The sequence below is a fragment of the Buteo buteo genome, chromosome 6 (assembly GCF_964188355.1).
Source record: "Buteo buteo chromosome 6, bButBut1.hap1.1, whole genome shotgun sequence".
NCBI classification, from domain to species: domain Eukaryota; kingdom Metazoa; phylum Chordata; class Aves; order Accipitriformes; family Accipitridae; genus Buteo; species Buteo buteo.
The window spans coordinates 43,431,785-43,457,316 of record NC_134176.1 but is presented as its reverse complement, the minus strand read 5'-3'; the positions used below and the strand labels follow the sequence as shown (position 1 = coordinate 43,457,316).

The following is a 25,532-nucleotide window of genomic DNA, read 5'->3' as shown; positions in this document are numbered from 1 at the left end:
TCGCAGCTGGAGCCCCTGTAACCCATCTGCGCTGCCTGCGAGGTGACGGGGTTGGCTCCAGCCCCGTGAAGAGGAACGGGGTGACAGCCTGCACGTGCTGCGGGGTGGGCGCTTCCCCCACCCGCCTCCCCACAGCAGGGGAGAGACCCCCCACCCCAAATACCTTCACCTCCCCTCCACCCCCAAACCTGCTCCTGCCAGCGGCTCGAGGGCTTCCCAAGCCGCGCTGCCCCGGCCGGGTCTGCGAGCGAGGACGGAGGAGCGGGGCAGGCAGCAGAGGTGGCCGCAGCCTCATCAGCGCGCTGCGCGCCGCTCTCGCCGAGCAGCTGGCAGCAAAACGTCAACCAAATAAATGGCCTGATTGCCCCGTTATTAGTTACTAAATTAATCCTTTTGTCAGCACTTAACAACTGCTGAGCTGTTGGCTCCTGGCCTCAACCTAGTAAATTGGACACCCTGTCTGGGGCCTGATCCAGCCCAGCCCAGCTGTGGGCTGCAACCCTCCCTGCACGAAGGCTGTGCCTTCCCGGGAGCATCGGGCGGCTCTGCCCTGGGGAAGTGCCCCTGAAGCAGGTGAGGGGGCCGGGATGGCCGGCTGCAGCCCCCCCCCAGCACCCACCGCTGCCTGCCGGCCAGCAAGCAAATGCAGAGGGTCCGGCTGCCCCGCAGGGCTCCCCTGCAGCTCTGGGGAGGGATGTCAAACCGTCTTCTCCTGCAGAATGGGCAGGCTGCTGCGGGGGGAACAAGGCTTTTCCTTGCTTCCTCGGCTGGGAAAAGTGGCTACGCAAACCTGCATGAAGAAACAGTGGCTGCAGAGGCAAAATTTCCCGTCTTTGGCTGCTGAGATCCCACTTCCAGGGCTAGGCCAGCTGTCCCCAGCCTGAAAGTCCTCTCACGCACTGGTCTTTAAACCAACACAAGAAATGGAGTTTAGAAGTCTTATCCAAACTGTTCTTACCATTCCAATCAGGAAACACGCCTGCAGCAAAATGGCTTTTGAATCACAGTTGAAAGCCACGTCCTAGTTTAAGCAGGGATGGAGGTTCAGCCCTGCTCGGTGCCTCGTGTAGAGCCCTTAGGGGACAGATCTGATTTCCCAAGGAATCTCTAACATCTTCCTTCAGCTGTGCTTCCTCTCCTCATTTACCCCCACTGGAAACAAGAGCCAGCATAACCAAGGTTTTTATCCTCAAATTTTACTGTAATTAAAATACAGAGATGCAGAATATTCCCAGAAACACACTGCAAAACAAACCAAGCAAACAAATTCAGTAGGAAACCAATTACAGACAATGAAATGATAAAGAACAAAAGTGTCCTCCGGAGCCCAGCACCGTACACGGGACCGCGTGGCTACGGTGACGGTTTTGGGTTGCCAAAGGGCTCCTCGGCTCTTAGAGAAGCAGAGTCGGGCCCCGGCATCTGTCCCAGCAGCTCTGCGCCTCTCTCTCTAGCCATCTCCACGTTCCCACTCACGCTGTTGTTTTTACAAGGATGACTTTGCAATGGAGACACGGAAATGACCCACCCACAGGGACAAGAGCCAACGAGGGAACCCAGAGGAAAAGAAGTGGGTTAAGATTTTCCACACACAAAACGCAAGGGGAGGGAGAGGGGTGGAAGACATGCACTTCTCTCCCAGCCAGGGGAGCTGCGGGGGCAGAGTCGCCCTCTCTGCCCTCCCAGCCAATATGAGTGTGGATGTTTAACGAAGGGCTCGGTGGGAGCTTTGGAGAGCTCTAGCCAGGGGCAAGACAGAAAGCTAAGGGGGGGATAAAAAATGAAGGTGAAGGATAATCAGACGAGCAAAGAGAAAAGGAGGAGAGGATGTGTCTGTGGGCTCTCCTCTCAGCTGGGGCACGTTCCCTGGGCATGGGGAACGTCCAGCCGTGGCGGGGCACGGGGCTGCGTGTAGGGCCACGTCCCACCTCCACCACGGGGGAGACCCAGCCCCACCACGGGGAGATCGTAACAAAAGCCTGGGGGAGATCTGGGAAGGGGGTGGTGGTAAGGAGGGAGCTGATCTGGCGCTCAGACCATCCGTTGGGCACACTGATCTACCTAAATGGAAACCCCTAGCCATCATCACTACTATGGAAGCTGGGCACCAGCCAGGCGTGGACCACCGCCACACACCAAAACCCACATTCGCTCACTTCCTTTTCTGCGCTCCTCCCTAGGACAAACTCGATCACGTTCATCCTCTGATGCAGAGCCTGTCCTAAGAAACAAATTCCCTCCACGCTCCCCCTTTTCTTGCTCCCCCACTCCTCGCCTCCTCCTGTCACCAGTCCCTCCTCATCTTCTCACTGTCACCTGAAAACTGGTTATCTTCCTCGTACGAACACCCTTCAATCCTTCCCTCCACCTCGGTGCTGCCCCCCCCCTATTTTGCACCAAGCCCCCCCGTCTAGTAGCAGTGGGATTTGTGCACAACACAGTTTTTGCCCTTCTTGCCACAAAGGGGCGGTGGGAGAAGGGCTGCACCAGTGGCTCAGGTGGACTTTTGGGATGGCTGGAGTCTCTATAGTGGGGGAGGAGGAAAGATGGGGCATCCATCAGGAGCCAACAGCTTCCCCACCTGATCCAGACCCTACCGTCCTGCAACCAAAGCTCTCGGGAGGCGTCTTTGCTCTTAGACCGGCAACACTGACCCCGTTTTCCTTCCGCTCTGGCACTGAGAGTGCGCAGAAAAGCAGCCAGGGGCTGGGTCACCTGGATGAACCGAGCAGGCCTACCACGCTAACAGAGACAGACTTTCCAGAGGCCTTTGAGTCCTGCATAGTTACGTATTCCTGAATGCCCGTTAAGCGGTGTGAAGCCCTGGTTTTGGAGTAGATTTAATCTTCTACCCTTGCCTGCTAATTTGATCTCTTTTGCTAGTTACGGTCCATGGGTTCTCTGTTAGCTGGGCTGTAAGAACAGCGATTTAGGCTGTGAGTTCCCCTCACAACTCTTCTCTCCTTCTCCAGGCCAACTGCAAGGCAGTTCCAGGTGAATGGAGAGCTTTACTCCATTTACTGCAAGGACGCGCAAAAGAGCAGAAATAAAAAGTCGGGAAACCCTCAGGACCCCTACGGCCTTCCTTAATGCACCTTTATCCCATTTTCCACGCCTGCTCTGCACACACAGTGCCTGCAGACAACAGCTTGGGAAGGATGTATCGCCTCCCCCAGCAAGAGCCTGCGTGGGACACTGGTTAGCCAAAAGCACGATGAGCTTCCCATCACCTGCCCAGGGGTGGCCGGCGAAGTAAAGCCCCTTAGACACTGTCTTCTCCTGTCCAAGGCCTGGGAGAGGCAGTTAGGAAGAAGACCATCTTCTGTCCCCATTGGTAAGAAACTACCTTTCTAAGAGGGTTGGTGACAGCACAGCTAGTTATGCACAAGCAGCTTTTAACTTTGGGGTTAGAGCTGGCTTCAGGAGCAGTCTGTGATCTGGAATAAGAAATGAGATGCGCTCAGGGAGAGCAGCGAGCAGAGATCCACGCAGTGCAAACTGTCCTCCTGCTTTGCAGGGCGTTTGAGGCAAAGGAAGAACAGACAAGACTACTTCTGGCCTTGCCAACTGCCACGAGCACCCCAGCAAAGCGCAGGCACACATCAAGGCCTGATCTTCCTGTGAAGCTGCTGCCTTCAGAGACAAAACCGACACGTCTGGGTCAACCTGGCCTTCACCAGAACAAAAGAGACAAGGCGAGGAAATGCACACACACACCAAATGCTGTTTCCTCTTCAGAAACAATGATGTAGGTTAAACCACTCTCATGCTATCAAGAGTAACACACTGTGGAGATCAGCAACTTCTTGCCACTGCAAACAGCAGGGACTGCCCAGCGAAGGGTATGGAGAGAGACTAGTACCGGGACGCAGCAACTTACGTCAGCCCAAAATGTGGATTTAATAAAGGTCTGAATGAAAACTGCTTCACAAGCTCAAGAACATTCAGCCAAAATGGTGGCAGGGGAGTTGTACTTAAATATTCCCTGAAGTCTGAGTCCTAAGCACAAGAGAGCAGCCAGGAAGCGCAACAACCTCCAACAGGAAATGAAGATCAAGGAAGTTGGCTTCAATGTCCGAAAGATAGGGCAGAAAGTAAACAAACCGCATAGATGGGAGAAAGGGGATTTTTCACATTCCTTTGGTTTCAATAAACTACGCTCTTGGGCAACAGAGGGGAAAACATCCTCTAGAACATGATTTTTACTTTGAACAGGACCCTATATAAAAACTATATGCTGGAAGTGCCAACGACGACTATGTAAACTCCTCTGCGGCAGTGGCACAGTTTTGTTTACCTGGCTGAAGACATGCCTGTGGACCGATACGTACACACACGCTTACACAGATGCATATTTATAAACCACAGCACAAGCACTGCTTCACTTGCCTATGCATCCAACACCTAACGACCTAGGCTAATCACCTGCCAAAGTCAGGAGCAGCAGAGTTAATGGTGAAGCCTGTGGCTTTCCTCATCCCAAGAATTAGAGGGGACCTTGGAGCGAGTCAGTGAGTGTGCGTGTGCACGTGTGTGTGTGCGCGATGCCGCATGGCCCCTTGAGCGTCATGGGCCAGGCTGAGGATGGCTGTGACTCCCAGGTGGGTGCAGGTGTCTGGGTTTCTGCGGCACTACAAGTGTGGGTGGGCTATTTAGTGCAACACGGTCATTTGGAGGAGCTGGGCTGAAGCCCCAGGAGCAGTGTGTGGAGCAGGAGTTGCTGGTGCCCCGTGCAGGCTGGCTGCTGCTGGAGCATGCTCAGCTCCTCGGGGAAGCATTCTCCAATGTGGTGCAGCCCACTCACACCCAGGCCACCGCTCCCGGGGTGCTGAGTCACGGGGAGAGCGACGCTTTCAGCTTCCCCTCCCTCCCTGCAGCAGAACTTGGGTGGCATTTGGGAACACGCTTGCTCATTGTTACTAGTGACACCTGTGGAGCGAGAGTATGGTCTAGAGTCAAAATGCCCCTGTTACAGAAGAGGATACTCAAGGACTTCAAGGGTCAAACCCAAAGGCTCGGTTTGTCTCTCTGTGGAGCATCACTACGTGTGCTGTGCTGCAATATCACAGAAGCCTGGCAGATGCCACTGTCAGCTCCTTCCCCAAATGGGAACATACAGCAGCTTTCATCATCCTGCCTCTCACCAGGAAAATCTGTGCAGAAGTTGATGGCCCAGGACATATCATACTCTTGTGTGGCACCATCCCTGGAGCTGCTCTGCTGAGCTTGAGGGTTCCTTCTCTGAAGGGTGCAATTCAGCCAAGGAGTAAGTGACTGGGAGCAGCTTGTGGGATGGGCCTTGCAAAGAAAAGGTAAAAGGTGCAGGGCAGGAGGGAGGCTTCCCCCTCTTCACAGTATCTCTCCTTTGTGTCAATGGGACTTTCTTCTACGGTTCTCTGCCGGGCAGACCCCCCAAACACACCGCCCAGAGCCAAGGGAAGGGGTGTTTCAGAGGCTGTCTTCCCAGCCGAAGTTGAATTTGACTACACAACCCACACTTCAAGCCAGGCATAGTTCCTCCCCCTCCCCTGTTACTCCCCCCACCTTCAGGCAGATGGAGCCTGACACCCTCTCCCACCCCTCTGTGCTTACAAGAGCAAGAAGGGAGGAAGGAAACTGCAAGACAGACAACGGCGCCTTTAAAGCCCTCGGAGTAAAGATGGTTCCCGGTAGGTGATGGGAGTGAAAGGCATTGACAGCGGCTCTGAGCCAGGCAGGCGGTGCTGAGCAGGCTGCAGCCGGAGTCTGCTCGGGTGCTTGACCCTCCCTGAAGCGGCTGGTTCCAACTCAAAGAGGTGCTGTGTAGGGGGAGAGTATGGGCAGGTTGATCTTTTGGAAGGGAGCTGTGACAGGGATTAGTCAGCCTTGTCCTTCTTCTTTGCGGTGAAAGGGACTTTGCTGGCGACCGCGCTGCCCATGGCTCCGACGCTGCCGGTCACTGCCGAGACGCTGCCCTTCACCAGTCCGACGCCAGCGGCGGGGACGCTGGTCACAGCTGTTTTGGTGAGCTCCAGGCTCTTGCTGCCCACCCAGGCGACTCCTCCCAGCGTGGCCCCCACGGCTCCCCGGGTGATGCTGAACAGGCCGCCCGTCACTCTCCAGATCACCCCTGCCTGTTGCTGTGGATGCTCCTTGCTGGCATCTGCGGGGAGAAAGAGAAAGGGAAGGTTAGAAGCGTCTATGCCAAAGACCTTCTCCCTGGGCACCTCTTCCAGCGCAGGAGGGTTGTCCACCATGGCGCACGCTCCCGTATGCGCAGTGCCTCGCAGCCCCAGACCTCTCGGTGCCTGAAGGAGGAACCACGGCGATCCCAGGCCTACAGCATGACAGGAGAGAACGTTGGGAAGGTAGGGAGGGGGAGCAGAATTGCCCATGTGACAGAGAAGGGAAGAAGGTGGCTCAGTTACAGCCCCAAACTCGCAAGCCTCGGTGCTGCAAAGCGAAGCAAATCCCACTAACAAAAGATGTAATTCCCCTCCCCTGCGTGTTGGCTCACGCCAGTAAATCACGAAGACTAATGCCGGCATAGGAGGCATGAACTGCAGATAGCAACAGCTGACATTTGTGTGGCCTGCAGGTCCTCAGCATCTGTTTGGAGGCAGGTCTGCGCTGATGTCAGATGCGGGACTGAGGCACAGCACAGACCTATCCATGAGAACTGTAATTGAGCTAGCACAGATAGCAAACCGCAGTAAAGATATAGTGACACAAATGTCACCTCAGGTTGTACAAGCCCTCCGGAGATCTCAGCTATGTATTTAATAGTGTTAAGATAGCGCTTAAGTTGCTACGCTATGTCACTGCTGGTTTACCTGTGCCAACTGGATCAAGGCCAGCATGACAAACCCACCCAAGGTGCCATCGCACCTGCCCACAACACTGCAGACGTAACGTTCACAGCTCGCCACTTCTTGGGAAAGGGTTGACTCTGAACTGCGGCTCATGGGATTCAAACTTGACAGCAATCCTGCTGGCCTCCACACAATCCTCTCCCTTTGCATCGGCTAACAATGCTACGTGCAGGCAGCAAAGGAGGAGCTGCTCTTTTTGTGGGGGTGAGATATTTTGGATACTCTGACTTTTGATTCACTGCCAGTTCCGTACACGAGATGAGTTACTAATAATTGCAAAAATACAATAAAGCAATCCTGGCAGGGAAAAAAGCAAGCGCCAGCTGGGAACACAGGATCCCAGGAGCAGCAGCAGCCCTTCTAACCCATTACCTACTCAGAAGAGAGGTTGCGCAGCGCCGAGGCAGCAGGAGGGCTTTAGCCCCCTGCTAAATGCACACCCCATTTCCTGAGAAGTGCAGAAATGACAGGGATGGAAATGGCTTTCTGAAAGCCTGCATAAAAACACGGTGCAGTCCTGCCTCTGCAGATTGCCCAGGACAGGGGCCGTGTCAACACCAGCCACTGCCTCAGAGCAGAGCGCTGCAGAGGCTCCACCAGCACCCCAAGGAAGGAGCCAGTCTGCACCCCACAGCCCTGCCTGCACCCGTCTGTCCGGCACGGGCGCAGGGACAAGCCTGGCATCCGTCCCTGGGACCGAAGAGGGAGACAGCCCGGCTGCGGCATCCCAGTTCAGCCACCCACGCAGACTGGGCTGCACAAATGGACTGCCCTAAGCAGGTGGACAAGCTTAACGCAGCTAATGGCAGGTAGCCAAGAGCTGCTGGCTGAATGTACTTTCTTTTGAGAGCCCAGCCCTTCCACTGCGCGCGTTGACACACTCGGCTCCCCCCACTCCCTTTCTCTAAAGCTCCCCACTCCCCGAGAAGAAAGGCCCCTTGTTTATCCAGCCCAGTAGCAGCTTCTTTCCTTGATTGTTAATAATATTCCAGGCAGCAGAAAACTCTACCTGGAACCCCGCCTTTGATGCCTCCACCGACTTTCATTTCCACACAGATTAGAGCCAACGCTGATGTAGGCAATGGATTTCCTTTGCCAGCAAGCAAAGACCTTGGGAGTGCCGGGAGGCTGGCCCAACCGCTCAGCGAGTTGCAGGGACTTCGCAGGCTGCACGCCCCGGTTGATGGAGATGTCAGACCTAGTCAGTCTAAGCAAACATCTTCCTCTTACTGTTACTAACTTGTCTCACGCCGTGTCTTCGCCACATCTGCTATTCAGTGTGCTTCTGCCAAGCTATCCTGTGAATCCTTTGGAGCAGAGACTATCTTCCCGTTGTCCGCATGTCACGCAGCACAGTAGGGTCTCTAAGTACTGCTGGAAAACAAGCTTTTTTCTTTTCTTTTTTTTTTTAAACAAACCAACCAGAAGTCTGACAGAAAACACTCAGCAGCAGCAGGGCACGGATTTTATCCTTGGAAGCACCAGCTGCCCCAGGGTGCTGGATGCACACGGCTGAAGGGACAACCTGACCTTGCCAAACACATCAGAGCTGCTGCCTACGCTACAAGCACTGGGGCAGATGGGAGGCCAGCTATTCACACTGGAGACTCTCAGACTGCACTGTGTTAACTGTGGGAAAGGGGGATTTTCCAGGCCTCTTCAGAAACAAATTAAGCTATCTTCAGAATTCAAATTGCTAACTTTGAGGCGCTTAACACAGAAGTTTAAGTAAGGTGATTTGATTCCTCTGACTCTATTTCTAGCCAGGGAAGAGAAGGGGGGCTTCTTCAAAGGAGGCTGCGTACAGCAGCCTAACCTAGATGAGGCATGAGCCTGAATTAGGTGGTGTGATGATCTTTTCCTAGGTTCTTTTGCCCTGGATGCTTCTAAAATTGTGCAGATTTTGGAGTCTTCTCAGAGTTGTACATTTTCCCTTGAGCTTCTCCCAGGCTATAGAGAGCTCTCCCTTGGGCAGGTCTCAGGACAGTGCCTGTGAGGAGTCTGGTGTTCCCCAGCTCCGATGACTTGGAATAAGCCTTAGGTTACATATCTGTCTGATAATCTGGGCAGCAAAATGGAGTTTGAGAGGGGTCAGTACAGAGTTTCTGGTGTAGCCTAAGAAGCTACAGTTCTACTCAGTATACAGCATACTGCTTGCCTATTCCTCAACAATTTCTCTAGGTTTTTTTTTTTCCTCCTCTCCCTCAATGCTACTGAGACCCCTTGGCTCCATTTCCAGTTCAGTTGCCAGCCCCCCACTGCTGCACACAGCTTATCCAGTAGAGCCATTTTTGTGTTCTGTCTTCAGACCAAGGGCAGGAAGAACAGAGGGATCCAGAAATCCATGCAACTGTAAAGCAGGAATCTACTCAGTGAAAATCAGACTGGTCCTCCAAATGAACACAGTCCTCCGAGGATGGCAGGTCTTGTGTTCCCACTCCCCTGTCAGGGCAAGCAGGATCCTTTGCATCCCAGAGGACTGCAATGTATTACGCACCTCCTGGTGTGCTCAGCTGCAGAACCAAGAGCTATATCAAAGCAGCAATAATCTTCCTGGCTCTCCCCAGGTAAATGTGCATCTGAGGCTACCTGGAGGTAGCCTCTGTAGGAGGATTTAGGCCTCTGGAGCTGCCCAGCTATCTGAACAACACTACTGTGAAAATCTCTTAGATGATATATGAATGCCTGCAGGTGGATAGTCCAGGGACCAGAGAAAAGGAGGCAAGTGCAGACAAAATTGAGGGGGGATGCTACTCTGCCAGCAAAGAGCTAAAACATATTGGAGGAAGTGTCAGGAAATACTAATGAAGAAAGACAAGGACAAAAGTTCTTTCTGATTAAGCTAGGCAGAGACAACAAAACTGCAGCATGCTGGAGCACCAGTGCTCGCACGCTGCCTGCAGCTGGTCTGCAGCCACTCTCATGGTCCTTAAAACTCCATGGGTGGCAGGGAGCAGGGATGGAGGACCTGGCCCTAGGAGGGTGGGAGGCTGTTCCAGAAGCATTCCAACAGCTCCAACACAAACCAGAAACTGTACCCCCAAAACAAACTCAGGTTTGAATAGATCTGAAAAGAGGAAGAGAAATCCCTGGTGACCCTGACCACAAGGGACTACATCCTAACCTGGCAGCAAGCTGAAATAGGTTGTATTTGTTCTATACTCCAAATGATGTGTCAAAGGCTTTCTAGCCATCCCCAGTTAGTTTGTCTTCAGGACTGCAATAAACCCCACAGTAAGCTGTCATGTAAGATAAGCATCAGATTTACAGTGCAAATTAGTCTCTCAGACAATGGAGTGAGCTAAGCATTTTGTTGGCACAGAGGAGCCCAGATTAAGGGCGAGACAGACAGCAGAGATGAAATACACAAAATAATCAGAGAGACAGACACACAGCCCGATTAGGGGAACAATCCTGTTCCCTGGAGCCGGCCGCAGCCCGTGCTGCTCATGAAAGCTCTTTGCCATCTGCCAAGCCCTTTTTCCTTTCCATCAGTGACCTGGCCTTTTCAAGGGTCCCTTCAGCTTCACTTCACCCCCTGTCAGCTTAGAACAGAAGAAGAAGGAGAAAACGAGATGAATAAAACACACTCCTGTGTGAACGCCGGCTCTCTGGGCTGGGGTCGGCACCCCACACAGGGTCCTCCTCCTCGGCCACAGCTCTCTGCAGTCCCCACCGGCTTCTCTCCGGAGCAGGGGTCCTGCCTGCTGGGGCTCCAGACAAACCCAGGTCTTCTCATCTGATCCCGACAGCATCTATGACTCGGGGCAGAAGCGAGATCGATTTGTCGGTAATAACAGATACAACTTGCACAGCCGCCACGGTGAACTCCTCAGGGCTTTGCGTTGCATTTATTTGGTGAGACAAAACGATAGCCTGCGCTGGTGCCCAGTACAAACGGCACGGGCGGCACTCTCCCCCTCGGCCCCTGCCGGCAGGTGATATGACAGGCGGGGAGAACTCTTTACTTTAAAAAGGACTTGTACAAGTTGCTCTTTCCTACTAACTTACCAAAACAGCCCCAAGCCAGGAAAGCGGTGTCAGGGAGCAGCACTGGTTTTGCATCTTTAGGAGCCTTCCATCCCTGCTGGGCCCCAGGCGAAGGAGCTGGGCTGGCTCAGAGAGCAAAATGTAAACAGTCAATGACATCAGTCTGTCCCTCAGCAGACGTGAGAGGAAGGGATGAGGTCACTAGTTCAAGCCTAAATTATGCCTCTGGCAGCTATTAAGTGACCACTGGTGGATTTAGGCAGGTTCCCCACATAGAAAAATGTTTGGTCTGGAGGAACAAGCAAGGGATGAAGGGTGAGCTACTCACACAGTCTAGTCCCAGCTTTGCCCAGCTGATTTTTAAGCAACACTGAGCAAATCGCTCTGACCTTTATTGCCCCTGCACCACTGTGATTGAGGATGTGTGATTTTCTAAAAGCCTTGGTGGTTGAGTCACAAAAAAGCATGTATAGGAGAGAAGTTTCCAGTCCTGATCTTTCTTGAAAAAACCTGCAAGTTTGATTCAAGTGCACTCTTAAGGCTCTGAGAACCCCAAATGGGTTATTGTTATTTTTAACCTTGTGATTTTTTTGAGCCTACCTCAATTTGAAACGCATGGGGCTGACACTGCTGCTTCTCTTTCCCTTCTGTAAAGTGAAGTTTAAGTTAATGATCCCTATTTCCTCGTATTGCTGTGCTGACATGAAGGTTAATTAGGTACAGTTGGTGTGGTGCTTTAAATGAGGAAATTGTGTTTGTATTGTCATGACTGGCGCTGACAGATTCCCATTGACATTCTCGGTAGAGACGCCAATGACAACTTCCAATTTATCTCTGGAAAGGTTTCCAGACAAGTCACAAAGGCAAGAGAAAAGCTCGCCCCCTCCCCACGCACACCAGCCTGCTCTGGCGGAGCTACACAAGTTTATCGTGTAGCTGAGACTTTCCATTTGGGCGATACACTCCTCTCACTCAGCACAATCAGCTGAAGCAGGCAGAGACCACTCTGACCGCTGGGCACAAATGAAAACTCGCTGTACACCACCTAGCAGGACCCTTCTCCAGGGAATGGCCAACACCCCCTTCTTCTTCCAAGCCTCCTGCCTGCAGCTGGAGAAGGCTTAGCTGATCCTTGCAGGGCACAGCTGTAGTGAGCATTTATGTCTGAGATGAAGGAACTGCCATTCACGTCCTTTCTGTCATTTTAGGATCAAATATCTAGATCATGCAGGGTCACAGGCGAGGAGTTAAAAGGAGCACTACAAAGTGTTTATTCTTTAAACATTCGTCCTTCACTCCTACCGTCAGTCCCATGCTGCAGTTGGTTGGAAATGGCTTCACAGGCTCAGCAGCCGTGCTCTCCCCAGCCCCGCTCTGCCTAGGTGCTGAATGCTACAAACCAAGACGGTTGCCACCAGCAAAAAGCCTAGAAATGCCACATTGAGTTTAGCCCTTGAATTTTAAACTTTAACTCTGCAATCAGCAAGACATACTTGCCTCTCTCTGCAACAGGATTGTTCGGGAAGCTGCTGCACACAGCAAAGCAGGGGCAGCTGTCTCCACAGCCCAGCTCACCCCAGGGCTCTTCACTGGCACAATGAGCTTTAATTGTTCCTTGCACACGCCCCAGGAGCAGTATTAACTGCTGAAGCATCTACCTTGAAGCACTGAGAGACAGGGTTCAGGAGGGTAAACGAACAGTAATATGGAATGGCTTGTTTTCTTTGGCTGAGCCTTCGGGGAGAAGCAGCAGAAGCTCTGGCTCTGGAAGCGAGAGGCTCAGAGTTGGTTGGGAGTTTTCTGACTCTTTTTGTTGGGAAGCATCATGTCACAAAACCAGAAGTTTGTTGTAAAGACACGGTGGTATTGTTGAAACTTCCATTGAAAAGAGAATGCAGAGAGATCAGCCTCAGAGCAGCTAATAACCCCGTGGTTAAAGAATTTCACCAGCCTGGAGTCAGCCCAAGGACACTCCCCAGCCCCACACACGCCCGCTAAATGGCCCAAGCAGCAGCTGAATGCTATTTTCACTCTTTTTGTTGAATTGTTTCACTTTGCAAGAAGAGATATTAATTGGAGGAGGAGTATAAACTTGTCCCCTCACCTCCCAAGTGCTTTCAATACCAGAGCAAAGATCTGCCCTGAGATGGGTTTCTTATTCTTGAAAAAAATTAGCAGTTCCTTTGCTTTGCCCTCCTGCAGAAGACGTCTGTTTTCTTGATCCAGAAGTATCTTTTTTATATAGCTGTAACAGCCTGTAAGGAACAGCCAGAGTCCCCTTCAACCAGGATACCCTGGGACCCTTCTGAGCCATAATTCCTTATTTCCCCTCTAGGTTTACAAGACTTCAGCTACTCTGGTGGCCTAGACGTGGTCTCTGATGATGCTGAAGACCAGGATGGCCCACAGCCCAGAGGTAATGCTCCTTCTGCTCTAGAAAAATGCAAGTGACTTGCAGAACAGCCAGCCTCGTCTACTAGAAAGGACGTGGATCAGGTAGGAGCCTGGAGACCCAGCCATGTTCTCAGCATTATTGCTGACCTGATGGGTAACAGCTACATCTCCTCTGCTTCCCCTCCACCTCCCTGGCCTGTTTCAGCCATGGCTGGTATGAGTGCCCAGGCAGCATGCTGGAGATCCTGCATGGTCTGCAGTAGAGCCGGCTGGCAGGCAGGAGTTAGTCCCAGCTCTGCCAAGCCCAGCGAGCTGGGCAAGGCAGGAGTCCACCCTTTGCAGAGGGGAAACTAATGAGCGCTGGTTGGCCTCATGGTGCTTCTTAGAGACAATCTCCCAGCTCCCACTGGCCTACTTAACGTCTCATCTCAGAAGGAAAGAAATGCACGCTGGAACAAAGTCCTTGAAAGTTTGCCATCCTCTGATATAGATCATAAGTGCTTAAGGATGATGACTAGCCCTTTTTATACGCTTGTACAACAGCTGGTTTAAGGAGACCCTTGTCATCTCCCACCACAGTGTATAGGTTGTAAGAAAGATGAGCCCACAGGAGAGTCCTAGAGCAAAGCTACAAGTGGTGTTGCCCATTCAGGAAGAAAGAAATCTGGACATACCACTTCTATCTCCATTGCGACACCTCTTTTTCTCAATGTGGAACATATGCAGAAGGTCAAGCTTTTGCTACTGGCCAGACAGGTAACTAAAAAACCTATAGGATGTCTCAAGGCCACTGACAGAGTGGAGAGATGATCCCAAAAGGCATGAGGTTTCAGCTTGCCCCAGAGAACTGTGCACAGTGGCTGCTTCCTCTCTACCCTCGCCAACCTCTGGGTCCTCTGCAAGAAACTGCAATGGTGCTTTATGGCAAGTACAAACAGCAAGGGACAGCTATCAGCTGGGCTATACTTTCCCCCTCACTTGTGTTAAAAGCATCAGAATTGGCCATCAGACTGAGTTTGTTTGAACTTTATGTCCCTGTCTGCTTTCAATTTCCACTCTCTGCTCCACCTACAAGCTCTTGAATCAGTCAAGAGGCTTGCTTAAAAGTCTGGCAAGAAAGAGCATATAAAAACTGCACCAATGGCTCCTTTTCCTATTGGAGCCTCATCCCTGTGTCACAGATTTTGGATCACAAGGACAGGAATCACCTCTTGCTGCTGTGAGGCTCTTGATCTCACTTGGGGATCTGTGGGTGGAACAGGAATAATCCAGTAGACTCAACGATTTTCAGCGGCCTCAAGCTTTAATGGTCTGAGGAGGAGAGTTTTCTGACATAAAATTTTATTCCTTACAAACAACCCTTCCTAGCATTTTTGCCCAGGCTGAAGAGACCATCTTTTTAAGCCTGCTCTTTGACCCATGCTAGCTCAGCTCTTGTCAGGGCACATCACCTCCTCTGTCAATTCTGTAACAGTGGTTGCACATTCTTCACTGAGCTGCTTTCAGCTGCTTGTGATAGTACCTGGCACAAAAAGACCCCAAATGAATCAGAGGCTCTTGTTAAACAGCCTTGTTAATTCAGCTCTGATAAAGACACAGGAGAAAAAAAGTATCAATATTTGTAAAATGAAAAAGGACAAAATCCATAGAGAAATAAAGGTCATTTTCACAGTTCTATGAGGCCCTTACAAACAATGGAGAGTAAATAACATAATCCAAGCTTATGTAAGAAATGACTTTTCTTCCATGCTCTAGTGCTACCCAGTGGATTTTAAACAAAGGCAGACTCAGCTAAGCCTCCTCTGTCCAGTGAGGCTAGAAGTCCTTCCCATGACAATATTGCTAACTCAATTTATCAAAAAGTGCCTGAAGTTTGGTCCCAGCAGCAGTTTGGGAGGGGGGGCATGGGAGTGAAAGACAGTCACATCTAACCAGCCTGAAGGTGCTCTGAGCTGCCAAGATCAGAGATCAAAAAGTCTGCTCTGCTTGTTCATCAACTGCCATGAGTATTTTGTGTACTCTGCCACCTTATTATTAAAGGCTTAATCTCTCTACCTTATGGAAACACAGGATTGTCACTCAAGCATTTTACAGCTGAGATATCCAAGAATTTGTCCAAAAATACTCCCAGTAAAGTTGGGAACATATCCTGCCTTGCTAACAGGGGAGGATCCAGGTTCAGGCATTTCCTCTTCCCACTCCTGGAGCAGCTGAGCAATGGATGCTGATGCTTTCCAGCAGGATGGCTGGCACCAGTGAGAAATCTAGAAATTCCCCATTTATTCTGACTATGTGTGCCCCACCCCTCTCCAAGGCACATGGAGGAACTGAAGAAAAAAAATGGATGACAGCTCAAAAAGCAAAGCCACACATTTTGACTGACCTAAGGTCTCAGTGAAGATTTTTTGAGTCAGAGAAATGACCCATTCATCCCAGAGGCTATCCAGGAGTCTTTCTGTCCATTCAAAGGATAACAAGGCAGTTAAGCTAAAAGCTGTCTGCTACAGAAGCAGCTGAACTGGGGACTTACTGGGGAGGCACGAATATGCTTGCCTGCTCACGCTTTAGCATGCCAGCAATGGGCAGGATAGGGCCTTTGTTATTCTTCTGGTGGTAGGTGTTTGATGGCATAGTCTCCAAAACTCGTTCTCCATGTCAGCTGTCTAGGGGAGAGCACTGCAGTCGTGAGTGGGCAGGTATGCTGCCTCTGGGAGCAAACAGATGAACAGGCAGAGCATCCCACCCCTCCAGCCAGGCTGAATGGGGAAGGACAGGACCCATCCATGCCTCAGACGATTGGATCTATTCCGGCGCGAAAATCACACCCCAGCTCTACGTCCAAACCTCTCAGGTGTCCCCTTACCTCTGTCACTTCAAAGTGAGCCAGCTGGTCCTACCTGTTGTGTTGCCAGTGAGCCTGCCATCTGGAAAGCTCAGCCCTGAATGCATAAATTAGAGGTAGCGCTAACACTGCCCAAGGAGACATCGAACCTCCTCCTCTGTGCTGCACAGACAAAGAGCTGCTGCTTAGGAACGTGAAGCCGCGAGTGTCACAGTTCCCTTCGCTTCCTTCCATATTCATGTTCTTGCTCTTTCCAGAGCAGATTTCAATACGGCACAGCAGGGATCCCATGCACACTTGGCTTCCTGGTGGTTCTGGAAGGGCTTTGCCTGGTGCTGCAGGTATATTGGATTTCTTCTTTGATGCTGCGGCAGGACTGCCATGAGCCAGGGTCTAGTTTGGCTCTCAGAGACGCTGGGATATCTGGGCCTCCCTTTGAGATTAGTGCTTCATATAGTTGGAGGAATATAGTTGGAGGAATATCTGGAATAAGAGAGACTCCCGCCCACCTCCTTGGCACAGCCACCAGCTCAGCCCTACACTTGCAGCCTCTCTTGGGAGGTCTATCTAAGCTTGCTTTCGCCTACTACCAAGCAGCAATAAACAGGCTCTGCTTTATCTGAAAGGAAGGAGCCCCTGTCACCTCTTGGCTTTCTCCTGAGTCAGTCTTGACCCAGGGTATCCCCTGTCACTGCCAGGACAAGACCGCTTGACCATAAAGTACCAGAATCGCAGTGTGTGCAGGCAGAGAGCCTGATTCCTCCCTGCTCTGTTTCTGGTTCTCCTGAGGAGTTTCTAGCCTGCAATGCATCTCTGTGGCACTGGAAAGGGGGACATCAAACAATCTCCCACCAGTTTCATCAGGACCTTCCTTACCTGAAAGATGTCTCTTCAGCCTGGAGAACCCAGTTCCCAGCAGGGATTTCATACGAGACCAGTATCAGAAATTTGCTAATACTTCTACTTTCATTCACTTTACCAACTGCTGAAAATCATTCCATGTTCCTGACTGGGACAGCGATGTGCTGGGAAAGGCTGAAAGCCTGGAGAACCTGAGATCCCTCTGGTCTCCGGCATCTACCTGTTTTGAATGAAAGCCAAGCAAAGCCAGACTTTGCTGTCAGATCCAAGGGCTCACTGGAAAAAATTCAGCAGTCTTTCAGGTCTCCACATTAAGCCAACATTTACTGTCTTGATTCTGTAATGTAGCCCAGCCTGGCAATGCTGTCATGCTTTTGCTATTGGGAAATGAAGGGCAGCATTACCCACCTCCACAGATTCCCCTTAAATTTTCTTCTGTGGTTCTGTACACGTGGGAAGCAACAGGGCACAACAATTGATTCCTTTAAAAATGCGGGAGTATCCAAGGATGCTTTCAAGTACCACGGTACAGAGCTGCAGGATCTGTGTGTCAGGTACCCTCCCAGCTTTCACATCAGGGTGCCCAGCTCAGCTTGTGGTCCACATGCATGCAGATGCTACCCTCATTCTCGACAGGATAAAACCTTCAGAAACTCCAGATCCCAACATGCCACACTCTAGCTTGGCTAGTGCAATCATTACAGAAACTCATTTGCACCTTTATTTTCCTCCCTTTGTTTCCAATCAGATGCATACAGGGAACGACTGGAGTGACATGAATCTAATCAGAGGCTGATGCCACATCAGAAATTCCATCAAGCTATATTCCAGTCCCAACAAGCTCTCCACTGAAAGAAAACATCTTGTCATGGCCTGGAGAACTCCTGTGTACATTGTGTCCCCAGCAGGGATTCTTAATGGGCTCAGTAGCCAGAAACTGGATTTTATTTTAGAAAGTACAAATAAAAATACTTTCTATTTAAATACCCTCCTAGCTTTTAATGGTGCTTTTCTGGACTTTTTTCCTAGCAACAAACCAACTCTGTATTAAGGAATTCCAGGCAGAGAAATCTTAATTCTCCAACAACACTACAGCATAGCCCAAATGGCCTAGGAGACCCTGCACATACATTTCATGCCTGCTGTGCACAAGAATACATCTGCTCAAGCAAAAGCTGCAGCAGCAGGACATTTGCAGTCCTGTTCACCATTCAGCCAGAACAACCTAAGGGGGCCACTTCAACGCTCAGACGCCTTCAACTTGGAAAATCCAGCTAACACCACCAACCCTAGCCTAGGCTGCAGAACTTACTGCTCTTAAATGCTGAGTCCTGTCGCTGAAATGGACTAAAAGACACGTGGCCTCCGATCCGCACCTTCCAGATTTCTGCTTAAGAAGTTTTATCAAGCCTCCTGTGGCTGCATTCAAGTATCTTTCCAGCTAGGGGCCACCCTGGGCACAGATAGATGCTGTCTGCTGAGCACTAAAGGCTTCTCTCCCCCTACAGCAACAACTTGGCTGTCTGAACTCTAGCTGGCTGATGGCAGCACCTGGATGCCGTCCAAAGGCAGTAAGTTTCTTGCAGCTGAATATGTTTAGTCCCTCTCCTAGGGCACAGTCTCCATTACGGAGCTATTGTTTATGACCCCAATTATCTCCCAGAAACTGGTCCTTGCCTGCAGTTAATAACCAAGGCTAAGTGATCAACCGTTAGGACTCCAGCAAACTGGTTGTTAACTTCTCTGTCGACCAAGATCAGAGCCTTTTACTGCTATTAGAAACTCAGATTAATGATGCGGAACAGAAATGAACTCTCCTGTGACACAGCCAGGTGAGGCCAGGTGAGGGGGAAAAGAATCACTCCTTTTTCCTGGAAGTATCAGTTGAGCAGGGAGGAGATGAGCCCTCCTTTAACTCTCTTCTCAGCCTCCCTGATGTCTGGGAGATGACAAAGAATATCTTATTTTTGCAGAGTACTTTGAACTTTTCCTGGGACCTGGATCAGGTGGGCAAATCTATATGTAAAATGGGCTCACTCTCCAGAAACTGCTTTCAGGGACCTCTTCCAACGTGTAATTCCTGCCCTAGTATTTCAGATTTCCAGCCGTTAACAAGAGCAGGCTAACACCGCAAACCCCTGTAGGGCAGGAAAATGAGACCTTACTTCAGAAAGAAAGGCCATACAGGACCAGCATGTAGTGTGTAGAAATGAATCTCAGGTTTCAAGGGGACATCTACGTCCAGTAACAGATGTATCGTCAGCCTTTCCCAGCCTACTCCTCACAGGCTGATTTGTAAAGCAGCCCTCCAACAACTCATCAGATAATAGTAGTTTCAATTCAGAAAAAGCTCATGCTGATTCCCTTTCACAGCTTTCTTGTCTTCTGAATGCTAATGGGAGACCATCACCCCTGTGCTCACAGGCTCACAAGGGCCACTAGGTATCTTATAGGACACAATTTTCTCAAGAGATTCACCAACCCCTACTCCATAAAGCATGGAAGTCTGACTTTGGGGAATTACCACCATGGTCTTTGCCAGCCAGTCTGTCCCAATCCGTACAGAGACCCTCGGAGAGCACCAGAAAAATAAACCCAGGTAGTGCAGCTGTGCAATTGTGGGGCTCTGGGACAAACGGACAATGACACGGGAAGGGTGGCCAGAACAAGCGTAAGGATTCCTGGCTGGTTATGCACAACATTTGGAGTTCGTTCCTACAAACGACTTTGGGCGCAGTGAGCTCGCTGCCTGAATCTCAGAGTGTGACTGTCTCCTCCTGCTGCCACAGATATGTAGGGAACAGGAGAAGGCATAGGGCACTGCTTGCTGAAAGGTCTTCTGCAGCCAACCTCCCCTGCTCAGATGCCTGCCCCTCCAGCTCCCTCCTGACATCTGAGGGACAGCACTGGGACAGCTCACGTTCAGGACTCCCCCTCCTCAAAATCTGTCATATGCTGTCCAAAAGACATTTATCCTCCTAGCACACTACGCATCAGCTAGGAAAAGGCAGACGAGGAAGGAAACCACCGGGAACAAAAGAAGGCACCTTTCCCTGTCTGACCAACTGCTGGATGACAGAAGACCACAGATGTGTGTCACCATGGGTGACAGCCGGGTGAGGATGAATGCCTCTGCGCCATCAGTAGATGGTGAAGGAAGACCTGGTGATAGTTAGAGGAAGTAACAGATTTTCTGGTGGTGTGAGGAGGATGCAAGGATCATCCTGCACTGATGGAACAGCACTCAAAGAGTGGAACATTTCCTGCTAAAGTTTGCTAGCGCTTTTTCTGTGCTGCCCGGTCCATTCCCAGCCACAACCCCCATAACCATGTGTACATGGCGACACTTTCTAATGAAAGTGGAGCTCTATTTATTGTGTGTGTGGCTGCCATCAACAGAGAGGCTCTGTCAGCAGACATCCCAGCACCCAGGTGCCCCACAGAGGCACCTGAAGTGCAACTGCAACAAGCACAAACAAATGCTTGTGGTGTGAGGCCATGCCTGTAAGTCAACGGCCACCAGCTAGTGACCACATAACAACTCACACGGAGCCTGTGGGCCTGCGTGGTCCTGAGGGGAGCTGAGTGGCTGCCGAGTCCTCAGCTGCCGTTCTCCACCAGGGCTTGGCAAGAGCAACGGGGCCACCACTCCCAGAGACTGCTCAGGCAGCTTTAAAAACACGCTCTTTCATCCTTATGCATGGATTTACTTATTCATGTATTCTCAACAGAAGCACTAACGGCCATAATTGGATCCATTACTGGGTTATTAGAGCTCTCAGTCACTGCCTCTGCAGCCTTGCGCGGTGCTGGGGAAATGCACAGGAAGAACAAACAGGGCAGAGGCACAGCCAGTGGCAGGGGCTTTAAAAATTCGTTAAGTTGTTGCTGTGGCAACTAAGAGAAAATTTCTGGCAGGGACCGCGATGTGTGGGGAACTGTAAACTTCTCCATTTGTGGAAAACATTGGTCATGTCTCTGAAAGGGAGGTGGAGGAAAGACAGAAAGAAGGGCTCTTTTCAGAGACTGCTATAGCAAGAGCCAAAAAATGGTCTGCTCGCAAACTTATCCTTATGGCAAGCCCTGATGACGGTTGGATTCTACATACCAGAGCTTCCCAGGAGCCAGTGCACCGAGACAGAGCTGGCGTGTATGGAGGAGCACTTCTAGGTATTCAGTCCAGCTGGTCTTGATTGCCCGGAAAGCAACTGAACCGCTGCACAGACGCAGGCAGCGCTGGAGTCCACTTGCTTCTACCTTCACCTGCCTCCTCTGCCCCATAACCTACCGAGGGTCTCCATGGTAAATGAAGCTCGTCTGAGAATTAACTTCCATTGAGACGATAGATTCTGGAACACCAACTTTCCATCCATAAACAGCGGGAAATGGAAAAGCAGTGGTTAGGTCTGGAAATACTAAAATTTGGCTAGGAAGGCTGAACCTGATCTCAGAAAATACTGTACATTTTCAAGATTCTCAGCCCTCTCGGCAGTCAGGACAGCAGTAACCACCTGGATAAAATGTCACATATCCTGAAAACTTCAGAAAGTGTCCACTACTTTACCATCTGTCTCAACATGGGTTGCAAACTTTCAGGTTCAGCATCTTAAGTTCATGTTTAATTACAATGCAGGACCTGCAAAAGCAGAATCAGCGTTGATTTAATGTTGATTGATTTAAGGCTAAACAAGCTGTGCTGTGCCACCTATTTAATTTTCTGGGAGATCCCCCCATTCCTGTCTGAGCCTGCTGACCTAGCATAGTCCAATACCCCCTGCCCCCCACCTTCCCGGCTCAAAGATCACGGTTGATCAGTTTGTTACTTATGGAGTAAATAATTTAGACTGGAAACTCAGAATGGCACAGATGCCTGATGCGAGACTCCAAATTCTCTCAAGTTTAGCGTATAGGTTGGAGCTACCAAATGAGCACTTTGCAAAAAGATTCAAGAGTGACAGCGGATGCTGCCAGCAGAAAATTTGCCTACTGAGAGATATCGTATAGGCAAAATGATTGATGAGGATTTCAGTTTTTCTCTGGAGTCAGCAGCTTAACTATGAAGACTTTACTGCAAGTTAGACTCGCTTGGTGGGACTGATTTCCACTGTGAAAGGAGGAGCAGAGGGAACGGGAGGACAAAGATATGGGACTGGTGTCGGGTCAGCGTGGGGGAGCGGTGTCTAAGCAGCCCCATTGTAATGCCACCGGTCTCCTCTCCTCTGTCCCCTGGTGCCACGGAGGCTCACGGCTTCCTGACCCTGCCCTCACGGCTCACACAACTTCACTGCATTAATGACCTCAGTGAGAATTTTTTAAGCTGACTGACAGCAACCTGGAAAAAAAACCCACCCAGGAGCTCTGAAATTGCACCATTGCCAAAGGGGAGCTTAACGCAGGGCAGGAAAGAGGCACTGGCTAAGTGCACAGGAGGTCTTTAAATAGACACCCTGGGTCTGCTCTGCACAGCATTAAGGATCTCAGTGAGTCTTTGAGGTCAAGGTAAGAAATGAGTACTTGCAACCTCAGTGAAGCTTATGCTTACGATACAGCTCTAATTATCCCGTTAATCAAAGCAAAAATCCTTCAGTTTTGCAAATCCAGCCAGCAAAAGGCTGCAAATTCACAGCTCAGTCACTTAACCCCCAACTGCCCCACATGCTAGAAAGCCAAGGAATAGGAAGTTTTGAAAGGCTTCGAAATTTTACTCCACTTCACCTCCTTACAACCTTCTACCTTCATTCCTAGCCTACGACACTTGGATAAGGACTTGTTAACAAGGAGGTTTAGAGAAGAAATGTAAGGCATTACCTGTCTGCAGTTGTTAAAATCTTAAATCTGTAGTATATGAATGTTGTTTGTGTAGACAAAAATCTTTTGTTGGCATAAACATCACCTCAATCCACACTTCTGTCATTCACTGAAGTGTATGGCTTATATCAAAACCTTACATATTTTATTCTGGTCAATGGAGTTCATGGTGTAGATACTTCTAGTGAACAACAATTTTCTTCACTGCAAACTTCTTTTAAAGTACCTTGCTGCTTTGAGACACACAGACTTTGGCTTAAATGCTACAGTAAGGGAGAAAAAAAATCAGTCTATCAAACAAGAAAAAGGTAGACCATACACAGATCACTTCTCAATTTCCAGAGTCACTGATGCGGTGAAGATATATGTTGCTTGAGAACAAGCTTGTCACTGGCTTTGGGTGGTGAAACATCAGCAGCAGTTAAGGTTGGCTGGAAAATTTTTACTGTGCACACATGACAGTTTTAGTCTTGACCTTAGAGCAGGTAACACCTCCATCTGAGCATTTCCAAACTCTTAAGCAGTCCTAGGCCTTGAGAAAACAGCCTGCTCTCATAAATTAGGACCCTATCATAGCTGATTAGGTAAATACAAGTTTTACTTTAAGTTCAGAATTTTGAGGTGCTGGCCATTTACTTAGGAACTCTTTCTAATTATGAAGAATTACATAGGAGAAATTATTGTGAAGCACACAGGTTACACATATGAGGTCTCTGACTCTGGAGATATCTAATATGGAGACCGCTTTTTTTCAGGCTGATTTTCCACCGTATACGAATATAAAACCACAGGATAATCATATTCAGTCCTCTACTGTCAGGTAAGGTAGTGGAGGTGCCACAGCTTACCACAGCTAAGCACATTATTTAATTCTCATTAAGTAATCAAATCCCATCTTAGAAACAGTTAGGTTATTTACCCTAGTACTCTTACTTGGATATCTAAAATCTTACTGGTCTTTTGCTTAGAAACTTAATTTGCAGCCTAAATTTATTCATGGGCCATTTATACCCATTTCCTCTTGTGCCAATGTTGTCTTTTAGTTTAAATTGCTCTTCTCCCTCCCTGGTGTTTACTCCTCTGATGTATTTATAGAGAGCATTCGTATCTCCTCTCAGGCTCTGTTTTGCTAGATTAAACAAGCCACACGCTTCTAGTCCTCATGAATACAATGGATTCTCTATTGCCCCCACCATCCCAGAAGCCTTTCTCTCTACCTATGTGCCAGTCTCATGTCAGTTTTTTTTGCACGTGGGTGTTTGGTAGCGTGCAGAGAACTGACAAAGCCATGTATACCACCTCCTCCCTAAAGGGACAGCTTGCCTTATACAACCTAGGATTGCAGCTGGTTTTCAGTATATTGACAGAGTACAGTAATTTCTTTCATTAAGTAACATACTCTAACACTTCTCTTCCCTCAACCCCCTAATGAGCTCTCAGCTTACACCAGACATTCTTGTTATCAGTCTTCAGGTGTATAGTCTTTTTTCTGGTACTGTTAAAAATTGTTACATTTCTATCATTTTGGTTATCGGCCATCAGTTTTCACTGCACGATATCCAAGCATTGCTACCAGTACTAGTAACATGCTAACTGTGTTGTATCACGCCTTTTCGTACGTACACACCCAACAGAAAATTTACGCTGGAATCTAGAAACTGCTCAAGTCATCCCAGGCAAGTATCTGTTCCAGACTAGGAAGAGGAGTGGTTCTCCTTCAGCTCCAGCCTCCACCGACTGAGAAAATCACCACTTCATCTGCACATGATCTCCTCCTGATACGGGGCACAAATCGCGTTCTGCTACTGCCCGAGACTCCAAACCCTCTTGCAAGCATGCTGAATCCTGGCCGTGCAACTGGAGACCTTGGGAAGAAGTCAATTGCCCAGGTGATGTTTTTGCATCCGTCTGGTTGCGAGGACGGATGAGGGGACTGTCCTGTGCAACAGTGTTTTTCCATGTACCAGCCTACCTTCCTGTAGGTAAGGTAACTCAGGTGGGCAGGAGAGAACCACTCAAAGAAGCTCAAGCGTAACTTTCTCTGTCCTCAAGGATCTTACAGCTTTTCATTTGGTGAGCCCATTGAGGACTAGGCTTTTCACAATCTCCTCTTTCTGACACCTCTTGCTCACTTTTGGATGGTAGGAAAAGCAGCACTACTTTCTTCTCCAGCTACCACAGCTGAGGTGTTTGCAGCCCTTATGCTACAGAATCTGACTTTCCTCCCCTAATTACCTCTCATTTCTCCACTTCTAATTTACTTGGTTGTTGAGTCGAAATTCTCGAGGGCAGCATGGCCTTGTGACTACAGCACTCATCAGAGACTGCAGAATGCAGCTATAAAATACAACGTTAGTAATACCTCTCTCAAATCGCTCACTGCCTCGCTACCATGACAAAAGACATTTGGAAATGCTTATCAATAACATTGATTACAGCCCAATGCTTAGGTTAGGTAAGTATTCTCTAGTGCTCACGAAAGCTGCCTGTGAGTGCGAGTCTTGCTCTAGCAGGACTCAAGTTGTTTTAGATGACTTTGGGCCAAAAGCAAATTGGTTTAATTAACACCCTATCCATATGGGGCTGTAAGCCAAAGAGCAGAACGAAGCTCTTGCAGGAAAGGAAGAGAACAGAAAAGCCTGGTCCTGAGCCGGCTGTTTCCAAACCTGTTTACTTAACTATTAGCGAGGGTGGCTTCTCCTTAATTTATTTACATAGAATGTTTCTGTAACCATCTGCTCTTAAAGCTAAACGAAAAATTATCATCTTTCTCCTGCCACTGCAGA

General features: G+C 49.7%; 1 protein-coding gene across 6 annotated transcripts in view; it reads right to left on the bottom strand.

The window, feature by feature from the left end:
• Positions 1-1,186: 1,186 nt before the first annotated feature.
• LOC142032274 (transmembrane protein 263-like) overlaps positions 1,187-25,532 on the bottom strand; it is a 208,333-nt gene continuing 183,987 nt past the window's right edge. For all 6 annotated transcript variants that reach the window (XM_075030736.1, XM_075030737.1, XM_075030739.1 and 3 more), the window contains one exon: positions 1,187-6,142. In XM_075030736.1, coding sequence (XP_074886837.1) covers positions 5,856-6,142 — 287 coding nt within the window. In that variant the 3' untranslated portion in view covers positions 1,187-5,855. The remainder of the gene's footprint in view (positions 6,143-25,532) is intronic.